The 13,750-nt window shown below is 39.9% G+C and overlaps 1 protein-coding gene across 1 annotated transcript in view; it reads right to left on the bottom strand.

The window, feature by feature from the left end:
- Window positions 1-13,750, bottom strand: part of ANKRD33B (ankyrin repeat domain 33B) — a 124,675-nt gene that overhangs the window by 32,046 nt on the left and 78,879 nt on the right. The window contains exon 2 of the mRNA XM_072605426.1: window positions 10,858-10,987. Within this exon, the coding sequence (XP_072461527.1) occupies window positions 10,858-10,987 (130 nt within the window). The remainder of the gene's footprint in view (window positions 1-10,857; window positions 10,988-13,750) is intronic.

Genomic DNA, 13,750 nt, shown 5'->3' with positions numbered 1-13,750 from the left:
GGTGAGTACTGAGAATATCAGCCTTTAAGTAAGGAGTGTTATATTTTCATCTGTTTTGGAATTAACTAGCTATGTGGTTTTTAGACAAATTACACACACGCGCACGCACATGCACACACGTACACAGGTACACGCACACACACAAACTGTTGGAGCATATTTATTTCCAAGGTTCCTGCTATACCTAAAATTCTGTGACTCCATGGAGAGGATGTAGCTAGAGGAGAGGTAGAACGGAAAGAGAAGTGCAGTGGGCATCAGAGAACTGGGCTTCAGACAGCTTTGCCACTTATGACCTTGGTCAAGCCAATTCACCACTCTGGGCCTCAGTTTCTTCACATGGCTTCTACACTCTAAGTCTATGATCCTGAGGAAGTATTAAATGAACTATTTTTCAAATAATTCTCTGCAGAAGTCCTACTTTGAGACTTCATCATGGCACAGAAGTGATCCTGGGTTCACAAAGGCTATGTCAGCAAAGAGCAAGTTATGGAGGGTCTTAGCCAGGGTTTTAATTCAACTTTGAGAGTAGACGTTGTTTCATTCTTTGCATTTGTATCTCCAGATCCTGAGAAATAGTGTTCTATGAATGCACAGAGTTCCCCAATATCAACGAAATCAAAGGTCTGGTCCAGAAATAGAAATGAGAAAAGACACAAAACCAAAACCAAAATACCCCTGACCTTGACAAATTTACATTACTGGGATACAAAATATACAAGGAAATCGGTAAGTTAAAAAAAAAAAATGTTCAAAGGGCTTGGGGGGGGAAAGCATGCAAATGTAACAAGATCTGTAAGAACCTCCCCACCTTGAGTGGTCTAGGAAAGAAAGAGATCACTCTTCCTGCTCCGAGTCCCCAGCCCCCTTGCGTGCACATTTCCACATAATTTTTCCTTTAGATAAACACAATGTTTTAGTCCACCTCCTCAAAGCACCCTGTCTATCTGTATCAATTTTTCATACACTATTCAAATTTTATCCTTGTTTTCCCAGCACCTAATGTCTCACATAGAACAGATGTTTACGAAATGTTTAATTTAACTGAACTGGTTGTACGCTTAATAAAATCATAGAAGCCTAGAGATGGAACTCATGAAATAAAGAGATAATGTGATAAGTAAAAGAAAAGTCTATGTCAAGTTCCTGGGGCAAGTAATTTAACTTTCTGAGTCTATTTTCCCACACTTAAATTAAGGGAGATACATGGTTTTAAAGCTTCCTTTTGGTCATGACATTATTTCAGGATTGTCTGTAGTGCATCCCTCATACCAAGCAAACAGAATTTAAAACTAAATAGTCAATGTTAATTAACCTGAGTTCCATGAGACTTCTAAGGTTGGAAATTCTATATTTAGTAGTTTTGGTGTCTAATCACTTGTACTGCCTGGGTTCCTTCTGATGCCTAACCTATGGGTGTGCTCCTGTAGCTTATGTGGTTTCATTTGGTTTCGTTCTCCATGAAAATGGAGAGAAATTGGCCAGCAGCATCTTTCACATCAACAAATAACTAATGAGGACCCACTATATGGAAATATTTGTATCCCCAGGACCAAGCATAGTGCCTTGTATATACTAAAGCATGTAATTTAAATGTTTGTTATTAAATGATGTGTTATATCTTCGGGTAGGCCTTTTGTAGCATATATATCTAAACTAAAGACCAAATTCTAGACATCACTCTCAGCGATGACTCTGATTAGGCTCTTAATAAAAAAATTACACAGACTTAACAAATAAGCTTATGCTTCACATAAGATATCCAGGCTTAGTAAACACTTTTTTGTGCCCACTGTTCAAATCAAGACAAAAGTCTAAAAGAAAAAGCCTTTAAAGAAGTGTGAATACAAGTAGTTTGTGTGGGGTTGGAAAAATATGGAAAGCCTTGACTTGTGAAGGAAGACATTATCTACCCTCAGAGAAATAGAGGGCAAATGAGTCTAAGCACCATCTTACACAGATGCATATGAATATGTCTATATGAGTATCATTATAGATATCTGAGGATATGTATCTATATATATATCTTTGTGTGAATATGCGTGTGTATCTTTGTATGTGTGTGTGTGTGTGTGTGTGTGTGTGTGTGTGTGTGTGTATATCAACATATCTGGGCTTAATTGTAGCCTTCTTGCTGGAAGGAGGAAGAAAGTGGAGAAAAAGAGCAAAGTAAGATGTGTACATCAGAGAAAAAAGAAAACTTGAAAGGAAGCAAAGATTAGTATTTATTATGTAGATTTTCTTGAAACAGAAATCTATCGCAAGTATTCTGAATCCTCTCTTATGTTCTGCTATGCATATGGCAATGCTTTTATTTTCTTTTCCTTTTTGGTATTTAAATTTAAAAGAAAAAAAAAGAAACAGTTTGTGAATTATCTAACCATTCCTTACTGAGGACATTAGTTTTGTGAATTCATTCTTTAGTATACCATAGACAGGATATCTATAAAGATCCCTTCACTAACCATAAGGGCTGCCCAAACTTGAGAAGGGTCTGAGTCATAAAGATGACTATAAGGAAACAATTAGCTTCTAGAAAGGAAGTTCTTCACTTTTTCATGTGTTGTGGGGGTCTGGTGAAGTCACTGGGGCCTTTCTCAGAATACTATTTTTAAAATCATAAAATGCATAGGAATGCAAAGGAAATAAAATATATTGAAATAATTATCAAAATATATATATATTTTAACTTCGCAGACACTAGGTAAAGAACCACTGCTCTAGAATAAGCTTGGCCCTGAAGAATAGATAAAAGATTATCTGCCTTTGCAGGTGTGAAACACTGCAGATGACAGCTTTTTTCAGTCCTTTTTGAATAATTCTTTGTTATAAGAAATACAGGTGATACAAAAAACTATTTTTTAAAATATTTTTTTCCTTAAAAATTGTTTTTTTCCTGAAAAGACCATAATCAGCTAAGCCTGGTGAGCCATATAGCTTTAATGTCCGTTACTGGGGAGGCTAAGTCTGGTAAATTTCTTTAATTCAGAAGTTGTGAGATGCAGAGGGCTAATAGGGTGACCCAAGGGAAGGGCCACTAGGTTGTATAAGAAAGGGTGAACTGGTCTGGGTTGGAATCAGGGCAGGTCAAAGTTCCTTCTCCAGATGAGAGTAAAATTAGGCCTGTGAGTAGCCTCTATATTTCCAGCCTGGGTGAGGTAAGAAAACATAATCTTAAAAAAAAAAAAAAAAAGACCAGAATCCATGGAGGTTACAGAAGATTTGAGACATTGAAGGATCCTGGGTAAATGAGACTTGTCTTCTCTCCAAGGGATCAGACCCTATCCTAAAAGGTTCATCCCTTTCAAGCCAAGAGGGTTCTACCCAGGAGCAAGGCAAACCAGACTTGAGCTTCCAGGAACAATAACTGACAGAATGCTATGATGGGTAGAGAGGTAGCCTCAAAGTCTCAAGACCTGGGTTCAGGTTCTGCCTCTGATATATACTGGCTATGTGACCCTCAGCAGGGTCAGTTAAACTTTCAGTTGTCTTGGCAGCTCCTTAAGTCTATAAATTACCTACTCATGGAGTTTCCTCATGTGAGAGTTTCCTATATCAGTGAAATTACAAGCCCAATCTCAATCCTAACCCCAGATAACACTCATTCAATTTAATATTTTGATGCTTATGTACAGAAGGTGGTGGTGAGTATAAGGCACTATCAATTATTAACTTCCTATTAGTGTAAAAAACACTAACACTATTCTTGCAGAAATTAAGAAAGGAAATTTCTCTTCATACTGTGGTGTTAAAAAGGGAAAAAAAACAAAGCCAATACATCAGAGACTCTTGGCAACCCCATGAACACTCTCATACCAATACTGTCCATGGGGTTTTCCCGGTAAGGTTAGAATAGAATGCTACAATGCTTTGTCATTTCCTTCTCTGGTGGATTATGTCAAACAGAGGTTAAGTAACTTGCCCAAGGTCACACAGATTGTGAGTGTTTGAGGCCAGATGTCTCAGAGAGAATACAAATAGTAACTGTTTTCAGTCCAGCCCAGAAACTCTGAGGGTCTTCCCCTCCCAGACTGATTCTTTTAGGAAGGCACACTAGGCCATCTTTTGTCTCAATTCTAACCTAGCCTTTCATCACTGAATGGGTGTTGCCTCAGACAAACGGACACCTAAGAAAGACCTTAGCTTAAAAAGGCCAAGGTCTCCAACTGCATCCTGGGCCAGTCATCTTGATTTGTCTTGCCACTGGACTCTGGTGACTGAGAAAGAGTGAGGCTGATGACTGCACAGCTCTGCCTCACTTAAATCCAATTCACCTGCAAATCAAGACATCACTCTCCCCATGTCACTGGTTCTACTGGAGAAGAAATTACAAACAACAGTTTGAGGCCGGATGTAAACTCAGATTTTCCTGACTCCAGGCCCTGTGCCCTATCCAATGAGCCACCTAGCACTGCTTACATAATATTGTTAGAAGTACTCAAAGTGGTATAGATATCGACTCCTAGCTATTTAGGGACCCTTCTTTGCCTCTTTTCTTCCTCTTGCTATACATCTTTTGGACATTTCAACACCTACATGTCACGTGAGGAAGTCAGGGAAAAAGAAAAGAAAACAGAAAAAGGCCAGTCCATTTTCATATCTTAATGTCTTTTATAAAAGCTTTGTCAAAGAGAGGTGAAGGAAAATATGGGAAAGGGAGTTGAAACTGACTCAATTTGATCCCCCTAATTACCTTATAATTCTTTACACAAGCTTTCCTTTTTTACTTCAATTAACTGAGAACTGGGTGGAACAGTATTTAATATTTACTGAACACCTTTCCCCTCTCTCCCAAAATAGTCTAGGCATTTGGAAGGATAAAAACATAGCTCAATGAACGTACTTCCTAATTCAGTTCTAAGAAGTCCACAAATTCTACATCTCCTATTTCTATAGGCACCTGAATATTCAACACAACTGCAGGAGCAAGAAGCACAAAAGTATGGGGGTTCTCCATATGCAACTGAATACAGCATGAATTTTTTACTTTTTATTCATTCAACACATTTTTATTGAGCTCCCACTAGGTACAAGTCACCGTGGGGATAAAACAATGATTAAATATTCACGACTTCAAATTATTTAGCTCACAGAATTATTTGGTTTTTCCCAAGTTAAAAAAAAAAAAAGGCAAGGTGGTCTTGGCTTTGTCCTTGGGGGACTTTTGTTCCAATTACAAAACCAATACACAACACGACTGAAGAATTCGGAACAATGTTCCTAGAAAAGTAGAGGGTATTTATGTGTCTAACACAATCCACTGGCAGGTCCCCTGCAGAGAGCTTGTGCAGAATTTGTCCATGGGCTACCCAATTCCACCAGTTTCTGTAGGTCTCTAACTCCCCAAAGCATTAAACATTTACTAGGCTAAATAATTTATAGAATACATGCAAGACTATTTAGATAAAACATCTAGAAAAGGAAGCAGTGATTACAAAGAACCAGCATGGTTTTATCAAAAACAAATTATGACACACTAAACTCATTTTCTTTTTTTGACAGGATTACTAAACCAGGAAATAAGGAGCGTGCTGAGAAAAGAGCTTTCCTAGATTTTGGCTATGCTTTTGATAAAGCATTACCACACTTTCCTTGTGGAGAAAATGTAGAGATTTTAATTCAACTATAAGATTCAGAACTGGTCAGCGGGTCAGACTAGCAGAATAGCTGTGAACAGTACATATCAATATGACTGGCAGAAGGCCTCCACCAGAAAACCTCAGGGATCCGCATTTAGCTCTGGGCAGGGTAACATTCTTTATCAATGACAATTAAATACATAGATAGCATGCTCATCAAATCTGGATAAGGCACAGTGACTTGAGACATACGGATGCTCTCAATTACAGGAATTTCCTAGAGGGGCGGGGAACCTGCAGCCTCTTGGCCACAAGTAACCCCGAGGCTTCCCTACCCCGACCCTGTCCTAATTCCTCAATTACCAGGATCTATTCTCTCCACATCAGCCCAACACAGATGGTCACACCCTCCTTGACTTTCTCTGAAGTCACAAGTTCTCCACTTCCAAGTTCAACTCTAAAATGTTTAAATCTGATCAAAATTTTTCATTGTTCCATCTTTCCCTGTGCCTAATGAACCCTACCCTTGTTCTTTATTCTCAATGAGATCTCCTTCCCTGCACTCCCCATTTCTTCCCCAGGTCATCACTCTAGCACTAACTACACTTTCTGCCCTTCAGTATCTTGACCTCGTGGTGAATCAGTTTAACTCTTTCCCATTTTCTACACTCAAATAAATGCCCATGTCAGATGGATTGCCTTGCCAAATCCCAACTGCAGATTATTTCTACTATATGCTTTCTTTACTCGTATTAATTTGCTGCTGAATGGAGTCAGAGAAAACAAAACAAAAATTAACTATAAATGATTGGGTCTGCTACAAATTTACGTTTCATAAGGAACTGCACCCTCACTGCAGCAAGGCAATTTTTTAACACAGCCCTAACTGATTCACTATACCATTTACCACAGCTGCTATTATAATACTTTCTATCGCTTTCTCAAGCCTCCCCACAGTAACACCTCTTCTCAGGCTTCTTCCCAGCCAAATAAAATTCAGCCTCCATTCTCCCTTCTGCCAAACCTCACAGAACCCTATCTCCTCCTTCCCCTCATCACTTTGATCCCATCCTGTGTCCAACAGATTGTCCCTAGTTTCATCCCCACTCTCTAATAATCTTTAATCTTTGCTTTTCTAATGGTTTCTCTGTTGCGTACAAACACACATCATCTCCCATCCTTAAAAAAGAAATCCTTACTTCATTCTACCTTCCCCACTACTGTCCTCTATCTCTCCTAACTTTGAGAAAGCTAGTTTCACTCAGTTGCTCCACTTTCCTCTGTACGCACTCTCTCTCTCTCTCCCCTCCCCCCCATTTTCCAATCCTCTGCAATGTAGTTTTTGATCTCCTCATTCAATTTCATCTGCTCTCTCCAAAATTACCAATGCTCCCTTCATTTCCCTTTTTTAATCCTCCACACTCGAGCTCTCTCTGAAGCATCTGACCCTGCTGATCACCTTCCCCTCCTAGATACTGTCTTCTGGTTCTCCCCCCTACAACTCCCTCATCCAGGCCATGCCAACTTAGTGGAGGTGTCCTGAGGCCTCTTCTCTTTTCCCTCTATGCTACCCTTACTTGGTTGTCTCATGACCTCCATGGGTTCAATTACGTCAGTGCAGATGATTCCCTGATCTATAGACCCAGTCTCAGTCTCTCTCCTGAGCTCCAGTCTCATATTATTACTTCCTTTTGAGCACCTTACCCGGATCCTCAGGGGTTATCCCAAACTCAACATATTCAAAACACAATCCACTGTTTCCTCACTAAAATCTTCCATTCTCAACCTTTCCACTTACTATTGCAGGCACCCTGCTCCCAGTCTTCACTCCTGACTCTCATATACACCACATCCCATTTGCTTTCAAATCTGGTCATTTCTACCTTCATATCATTTCTCATTCATGCCCCCTTCACTCCACTCACAAAGCCACCACTCTGCTACATAGGTCCTCATCACCTCTTGCCTGACTATTCTAACAGACTTTTAACACATCCTCACTCTGCTACATAGGTCCTCATCACCTCTTGCCTGACTATTCTAACAGACTTTTAACACATCCTCCTTCCTTAAATCTCTTCCCCCTTCAATACATAAATCTACTTAGCTGTTAAAGTAAATTTTCTAAAGCACATCTGAACATTTCACCTCTCCTCTCCAATCACTGAGCTGAAGTGGGTCTCTATTATCTTCATCTCTAGGGCCAAATGTAAAAACTTCTGTTTGGCATTTAAAGCCCTTCTCAACCTGGCCCCTTCCCAGATTTCCAGTCTTCTTACATTTTGCTTCCCAAAATTACATAAAAATTACATGAAGAGCATGAATCTTCTGAGTCTACTCCTGAAATTTCACTGACAGTCAGCAGTATTCCTAGAAAAAGGCTCTAGATGATATATGTATATATAGCCTGTTCACTAGTTCACAAGATAGCTAAAAAACAGAATCAGTGAGGTTAAATATTTTAAAAAAAATAAACAAATCAGAGTAAAAATAACTTCTTTATAATGACTACTGTCCACTTTTGCATCATTTAAAAGTTAAATGAAAAACAATCTGCTGCCAATTAAAATAAGGCCAAAAATGAGCTATATTATCACTTTCCTCAAACCATTTAACCAGCAGCCACTAAAAAACAGTTGAAACACAGGGCAGTCACAGCTGATTCAGCACTGAGGACAGAGTATAATCACAATGAACTTGACAGCCAGAGAACAAACCTAGGGGTGCACATCAACCTCAAGAAAGTTATTCTTCCTTTTGCAGTTTAAAAAAGAAACACAGGGGCTGCAAATGATTTTGAAAACTTAGTCCATCATCAGTTCTGCAGTAGTAGCATGTGACCCAAAGAGTGTTGAGTGTAAGAGATGCAGAGAAATGACCAGTCTGTAACAGATCACGTTTTTGGACCATGATTTTGTTGTGGAGCTGTAAATTTCCAGCTTCCTGTGAGGGTTTCTATGGTTGTCTGTGCAGTTTGTCTTGACCAAATGCCCAAAGGTTAGCTCCCATGTCTTCCTTGGGAAGACTGGCATCTAGGGGTGCCATGGAACTTATAAATTGCTAAGATGTAGCTTAGGGCAGCTATGTGGCACAGTGAATAGAGTGCCAGGTCTGGAGTCAGGAAGATCAGAGTTCAAATCCAGCCTCAGACACTTCGTAGCTGTGTGACCCTGGGCAAGTCACTTAACCTGTTTGCCTCAGTTTCTCATCTGTAAAATGAGCTGGAGAAAGAAATGGCAGACCACTCCAGTAAGAGTCAGGCACAATTGAACAATAAAAGATCACCCATCACATGGACCAGACTGTTTAGACTGAGAAATAAATAAGTCTTTCCAATCAGTCAGGCAGGCAGTCAACTAGCATTTATTGAGCATTTGCTATATGCCAGATACTGTTCTGAGCACTGGAAATACAAAAACAAAAACCAACCTCTCATAGTTTAATGGGGGACCCACTATGCAAAGAACATCTATAAACAAGCTATATTCAAGATAAATTGGGAGTAGTCTCAGAGGGAAGGCACTAAGATTAAGACTGAGAAAGACTTCTTGCAGAAAATGAGACTTTAGCTAAGACTTGAAGAAAGCCAGAGAAATCAGGAGGAGATGAGAAGGGAGAATGTTCCAAGCACGGGGGATAGCCAGTGAAAATACTCAGAACTGAGAGCTGTAATGCGATATTCAAGGAAGAGCAGGAAGGACAGTGTCACAGGGTTGCAAAATAGGGAAGTGGAATCTGGGATTTCTGATCTTTATTCTCTCATATTCTGCCACTCTCTCAGGCTGCAATTACTTGGTTAATTTTCTTTTGGTCTGTTTTAGCTATTTGTATGGTCTAGTTTCTCTTCCTTCATTGATGCCTTTGCTAGACTTCTAGTATCCCCAAGGTCAGGGTGGTCTAGTAACTGTCCTAAAGCCATTTAAGTGGTAGAAGGTTCCCTAGAACAGAGGCATCAGACTCCCAGCAAAACTCCAGAGGGTAGGAAACCAGATTAAAATGGGAATGGAAAAAGTTTAATAAAAATACAATATAATAAAGTATTAATTGGTGGTTTTCTAAGTCAATATATGGCCTGCAGGGATCATTTTCTAACTGAGTTTCACATCACTGCTCTAGAAAATCTCTAAAAGTCTACACAAGGGTGGGATAAGGTAATAGGGATCTCTACCAGCATCCCAGGTATGTGGGTTGGGCTAGTTCTTTTCCTTAAAAAGTTAAAAAGTTATTTTTGAGATTTATTTAACCAGGGAACCAAAGGCTGCTAACCTCACTCCTTGGTCTCTAAGAGAATATCCAAAAGAGCGCAAATTTCTCTTTGATGTTTGTCCTGGGCAAAAGCTCAGAGCAAGGGGAGCTGTGCGCACTTGAATCATGGTGTCCTTGTTAAATGTCCTTCTCTTGCCTTGGCTAAGTAATCTTTCTTGTAAACTGTTCAGTGGACTAGGAGTGCCTCATTTTATTCCAATCTCAAACTGAAAATGTTAGGGCTTTGGTCAGCCCCGACCTGCAGTATAGACATAAAAAGCAATGACTGATGTTTCCTACATAAGCTACAAACTGACTCTGAAGGCAATCCTAAACAGATTTTTCAAGTGTTTTAAGTATTTTGAGCACACAGCAAAAAGTCTGAACTTAATGAGTGAAAGCCTTAGCTACAGCAGAAGATTAAATAGCTGAACTAGGAATAAAATAGCTCAAAGGTTTACAAAGTGCTTTACATGAATTAGTCATATGTTGGCCTGGGTCCTCCCTATGTTGCCAAGGCAGAAAGTCCAGCAGACACTTGAGCCCAGCCTTACTCCTGATCAACAGGGAAGCTTTGACTCATTCTGTGTCCAGTCTGGGATGGTTCACTCCTCTTAGGCAGCCTGGCCCCTGCCTATACAATATCCTAAGGGCCCACCATATTGGTGCCAGACTTAGTACAAAAGACACCTTATTGGCTCCAGAATAGCTATATCCAGAGCTTCCAATTTCAAGTGATCAATCACCCTCAGTCTCCCCTAGTAGCATGGATTACAAGCACACACTACAAGGTGCAGCAGCTCTACATTCATTATTGTCTCTGAACCTTGGGAAAATTCTGCGAAATAGTATTACTCTTCCCATTTTACAGGTGAGGAAACCAGGATCACGGTCCCAAAACTAGTGTTAAGCGATGGGATCTGAAGCAAAGCCTTCCCATTTTAAAGTCCAGCACTGTCTCCACTATGCCACAGTATCCAGATTTTACAGCTAGATATTATCCATAATAGTGAAATAAAAAGCAAAGCCTTACCTGCCTGTGCAGCTGTAATGAGTGCTGTATTCCCCTCGTTGTCCTGCCAGTTTACATCAACATGAGGGCACTCTGCTAAGGCTACTACAATATCCACAAAACCTTGGTAGCAGGCAATAATAAGGCCAGTCTATAAATAAAAAGACAGAATTGGGTCAAAGGTGGCAGATTCTCAATAGTTTTTTATTAACATTATAGTCTCTCTCCCCATTAACTGTACCTCCAAATGCTACAGAGAAGTCACAGTGATACAGAAATCAGTAACAAACATGCTGAAGACAGTCTCAGTACATATAAAACTTGCAGATTAGGAAAGATCACCACAGAGACACAGAAAATGAAATATATGTAAAAGTCATCTAGAAAATACAGCAGCCACAGCAAGGTTCCCAACAAGTCTTATTCAACTGGATAATTAAATTTCTGGAAAATGATTTTAAAAAAAAGAGGAAAAGCCTATTGTAGGCAGCCTCATGACTCCTGAAAAGATGAGGTGAGTAGATTTTTCTCTAACATTAAATAGGTAAAATGCCAGACAAGTTTGCTTGCAGAACTTTCAAACTTCTGAGTGCTAGAAGGAGCCAGCAGATGCCAGCAATCATTCCCACTAATATTTCCAACAACAAAAAAAAAAAGTGAAGCCACTACGCTTGAAATACTGACAGGGAGCAAGCAATATGCCCATCTCTTTATGGAAAAATTTCTCAGCCACCATGATCTCCCAACTTCTCACTCTAATAAGTATCTATTTCTCTGTCAATAATTCTCCTTTGTATCTCTGCCCAATACAGCAAGCCTTTGGTTAAGCCATAAGTAATTTAAGTAAGCTAAGTAGAAAAACTTCAAATAAATTAAGTTGAATAACTCTTAACCACAAAAATGCTGGGGACATGCAATATATAGACAAGCATATTCTGTCAGGGAAAAGTGTTTTAGTCAAAATGAATTTGGTTTGGAACTAATAGTTCCTTAGGCCTATTCAGTTGGATTCTAGGAGACAGTAAATATTAAACAGAAATTAAAAAAAAAATACTGTTTGCTCAAGTCCGTTAAAGAAATCTCTAACAGCTCCCAAATACCTGGAGGATAAAATAGAAAATACACATTTGGCATGTATAGCCCTTTACTGTCTCTCTCCATTCTACCTTCCCAGGCTTATTAACTTTTTACCATCTCCCTTTACATACACTACATTCTAACCAAACCTATTCTTCCTTGTATATGCATTCCGTCTTACTCCTCTTCCATGCCTATGCATGGGTCCCTCAGTGCTAGGATGCACCCTTCCCACCCCACCCCCTGCTCTCTAGATCCTTTCAAAGTTCAGCCCAAGTTCCACCACCTCAGGTAAAGGATTTTGCCTTGGATTTCTCCCAAAGTCTGTATTTACATATCTGTTAGAATGTAAGCTTCTTGAGATAGAGATGGAAAGGATGGCTCTGCCTCCTTTGCTAGATCTTCCTCCAGATCACACCCAGTAACTGTAGGTGTCCCTCAGGTTTCTATCCTGGGGTCTCCTCTCCTCTCCCGCTACACTACTTTAATTTCATCAGCTCCCATAGATGTAATTACCATCCCAATGTGGATGATTTCAGATCTACCTATCCTGTCCCCAAATTTCTGCTGACCTCCAATCTTGCATCTCCAACTGCCTTTCAGACATTTAGGACCAGATGTCCAGTAGAGATCTTAAATTCCATTGGTCCAAAATGGAACTCAATAGCCTTCTCCCTAAATTCTCTCTCTACCTCCTACCATCTCTATTACTGGAGAGGACAATTTCATTCTCCCAGTTCCTTAGGTTCACAAGCAGGGAGTCATCTGGAACTCCACATTCTTATCCCCTTTATCTAGTGCGTTGCCAATGCCTGCCAATTTCGCAAATGCCTCCCCTCCCCCCAGCCACTTTCACCACTCTAAATGCTGGTCCTTATCACCTCATGCCTGCTGGTGAGTCTGCCTGCCTAAGTCTCTCCTCACTTGGATCCATCCTCCATTCAGCCACTAAACTGATTTTCCTAAAGTGCAAGTCCAATCATATTATTCCCCCTACTCAATAAATTCAAGCGGCTCCTTATGGCCTCCAGTATCAGATATGATATGTTCTATTTAGCATTTAAAGCCCTTCATATCCTAGGCCCCTCCAACCTATGCAATTTTCTTAGACCTTCCTCCCTCTACCACATACTGTTTAATCCAACGACACTGGCCTTCTGGCTGTTCCACTCTGTCTCTCAGCTCCCAGCACTTCTGCTGTTTCCTATATTGGAAACCTATATAGTCATATAGAAAACCCTCCCCTCCTCTGCTCTGTCTATTGACCTCTCCGGCTTCCTTTACGTCCCACCTCAAATTCCATCTTTTAAAAGAAGTTTTCCCCAAGTCTTTAATTCCAGTACCTTCTCCCTGTTAATCATTTCCTATTTATCTTGCATACAGTTTGCTTTGTACCTATTTTTTTTGCAACCAATCTCCCCCATTAGATTGTAAGACTCTTTGGGGGCAGGGACTTTTTTTTTTAAGTATACCTAGCACTTAGTAGAGTGCCTGGCACATAGCAGTCACTTAATAAACGTCTAATGATTGGTTTTTTAAGGATGCTTTTCCTCCTCTAGCACAGGACTTGACAAATAAGTATTTAACAACTCAATCAATAATTAATCAAAAAGGATTTATCAAGTATCCACTACATGCAGCGCTTTGCTTTGTACCACGGATACAAATACAACGTATGAAGGATGTATGTGTCCATGAAGGATGAAACAACTGTTACCTGTTACCTGTGTACCTATAATCTAATGAGGGAGACAAAAAGGGCACATAATACAGAACAAAGACAACGAGTTACTGGAAAAAGACAGGAAGGTGGCTGGACAAATGCAAAGACTCTGGA

The sequence above is a fragment of the Notamacropus eugenii genome, chromosome 4 (genome assembly GCF_028372415.1).
Source record: "Notamacropus eugenii isolate mMacEug1 chromosome 4, mMacEug1.pri_v2, whole genome shotgun sequence".
Lineage (NCBI taxonomy): Eukaryota > Metazoa > Chordata > Mammalia > Diprotodontia > Macropodidae > Notamacropus > Notamacropus eugenii.
Note: the sequence above shows the minus strand (reverse complement) of the source record. Positions and strands in the feature narration are given on the sequence as shown.